Source organism: Agrilus planipennis, unplaced genomic scaffold (genome assembly GCF_000699045.2).
Source record: "Agrilus planipennis isolate EAB-ADULT unplaced genomic scaffold, Apla_2.0 scaffold1301, whole genome shotgun sequence".
NCBI lineage: Eukaryota > Metazoa > Arthropoda > Insecta > Coleoptera > Buprestidae > Agrilus > Agrilus planipennis.
Window position 1 is genome coordinate 4,381 of NW_020440064.1, and position 2,801 is coordinate 7,181.

The 2,801-nt window shown below is 35.0% G+C and overlaps 1 protein-coding gene across 1 annotated transcript; it reads left to right on the forward strand.

Annotated features, from left to right (window-relative positions):
• Window positions 1-660: 660 nt before the first annotated feature.
• Window positions 661-2,550, forward strand: LOC112906015 (protein amalgam-like; the record flags this gene model as incomplete). The annotated part of the gene is made up of 3 exons (XM_025979540.1): window positions 661-916; window positions 1,899-2,155; window positions 2,337-2,550. Coding segments are annotated over exons 1-3 (712 nt in total), but the record flags the coding sequence as incomplete, so codon positions are not given.
• Between the last annotated feature and the right edge of the window lie 251 nt (window positions 2,551-2,801).

Here is a 2,801-nt window from a genome sequence, read left to right on the forward strand (position 1 = left end):
AGGTATCAAAGAAGTGAATTCCGGAATAAAAATTTGTTCACGTCATTTTAATGCACATGATTATATTTCAGCAAGTATTTACCATCAGCCATAACCTTAATATTTAAAACTAGAATCATACTAAAATTATAAAGTGAGAAATTATTTATTCCTGTGTAATTGATTTAACACAATTCTAATGATACGATATAAGTATTTTGAGGTTAAGAACCTACCTGCTGCAATACAACAAAGTTGCAATAATGTGTTTGCAACGTTCTCTTAAATCGGCTTTGCACGTGCAAGTCATTGATATGATATTGCTTAAATCACCCAGAATCACCTCACCAATTATATAACGTGAATCACTTTTTAAATCCGAAGTTTGTAAAAAGTAGGCAGTAAACTTGACGGAATTTGAAGGCTAGCTTCCGGATTTGTTATTTCCGAATTTTATAATGTGATTGGCATTAAAAACACGCTCACCTTCAACGAAATTTCCTTTCCGAGGCTTTGTGTCAGCCCAATCACATATTGTGTCAATACTTATCATTTTATCGTAATTTAAAAACTTGGAAATTGCATGGTACACTATAGGAACTACGGTAAATTTTCCCTAATCGGCGCCATGTTTTTAGGCTCCTCCCGTTTGACGGATCCCAATTGTCGATATAATGATTGGGAGATGAGGACAATATGTTACCGAGTTTTTTTTCTGTTTTAGCATACTCTGCGCCTAGTGCTAACGAAGATTACGACCCCGAGTTCGGTGAAGACGATAAGGACATGCAAAATGATAATAATGATGATTACGGTGACGAAGATGAAGGAGAAGATAGTCCTGATTTACCAGAACCAACGATAAACACCGTAGGTCAAGATTTTATAGCGCGGGAAAATGAAACTGTTTATTTACCGTGTGATGCCAGCAATGCAGGTAAGCAAACGTTAAGAACAAATTATTAAAAATATAATGCATAATTATTTTTAATTAGTACAAAAGCATAATGATTATCTCAGGAATCGATTAGGAAATACGACCCTGATAATTTACGTAATCTGTTTAATAAATGTAAACCGAGGTCAAAAAATCATTAGGATAGATACATCAAACATATCTTTTAAAATACCTCCCATTTTTGGTAATTGCTCCTACCCAATCTCCGTTTCCATTATTCAAAATGTTCGTTACAAGTAAGGCTCGTCCTTATTGTCATCACGTGCCACCAGTGTTGTCATCGCATGACCATATTACATTTAGAGAACAAAAGGGAATTACTAGGGATGGTCGTGCAGCATGGTGATCGAATAAATAGGCCAGAAAGCGTTGCTGAAAGTGCAAGTGTATCGGCATGATATGCAGCGTCCATCCATTACAATCTCCTTGTTTAAAAAGCGGCGGTTACTATTTGTCCTTTAAGATAAAAATGCTATGATAGACATTCCCATTAGTGTCCAAAATGAAACGAACACAATTAGACTCATTTTGGATCGACTTTTTATCAACTTCTTCACGGGCTTTAGTGAAACGTTTAATTTGTTTGAAAAGACCTGATTTCTTTGGTGTGTTATTTTCATAAACAACCCCCAAGGGTTTATCAATTTCCTGAAAGTTTTCCTAGGTTTCACAAAAAAATTGATGGTGAATATTTGTTGTATCTGTTAATCAATCTCAATTGTCTGCAAGGGTAATATAGTGTGGCATACAGAAAAATATTCTCCTCGTAATTATCTTCGGTGCTTCCGTGTATCTCCCCCTCTTGCAGCCTATACTCATGACGATATATATCACCCCTAGACTCTCATAGCCTTATAATGACATTCAATTATGAAAGTATACAGTGTGTATTAGGTAAATTCTAAGTTATTCATCATTCTATTTTAGGTTTGTACGTGTTTCTTTATTAACGTGTTTTTAGATACTCTGGTCACATTTTGGAGTAAAAATGGCGATTATATATTCCAAGACGACATTCGATTCAATAACTTTGGAAAGAATTATCAGCTTTTTCCTAACAGAACTCTCGTTATAAAAAATGTAGAAGCAAATTATACTGGAGATTACACATGTTCAGTGGTGAGCAGCGAAACCAGTCAGATTTCCATTACCCATAGGTTATTTGTCCAATCGTCCCCTTCCATCATATCGTTGGAAGCAGCGAACAACAAAACAGTGGTAAGAATAAATAGTTAATAATATCAAAACCAATATCGCGAATTCGAACTTGGATCGAAAACAATTCCTTATATTAGAAACTTATACAAAAAAAAATAACATGGGAAAATTGGTCACCCCCTTGCTGCGTGTATGTGTATCTAGTAATTTTGAAAGTTGAGTTTTGCTCAAATTTTTCTAGTACGAACATGGCGAAAGATTAGTATTAGTATGCAAAGCAAGTGGTTATCCAAAGCCAACGATTATTTGGTCATTTAAAGGACAAGGGATAGTTGGAGAAGGAGATTCTATCACGATTGATAATATTAGCCACACGGATGCTGGTTCTTATCAGTGTTTGGCGGATAACAAGATTGGAATTCCTGCACACAAGGCAATCCGCATCAGTGTTGTCCGTAAGTAATAATAAATGCTATACAATGAAGCATTGATATAAATAATAATAGACAAAATCCACGTTAAATTAAAAAAACAATACAACGTGTAATTATACAACACGCTACTGAAGTGAAACTTCTTCAAACACACAAACATACCGGGATAGGGGTTAAGGAATTGGTTTAATGGTATTATTTGTACACTATGAATTTAAATTTTACACTATACATACCGGAGTTGCCTGTAACAAACGTTACACTGAAGCGCG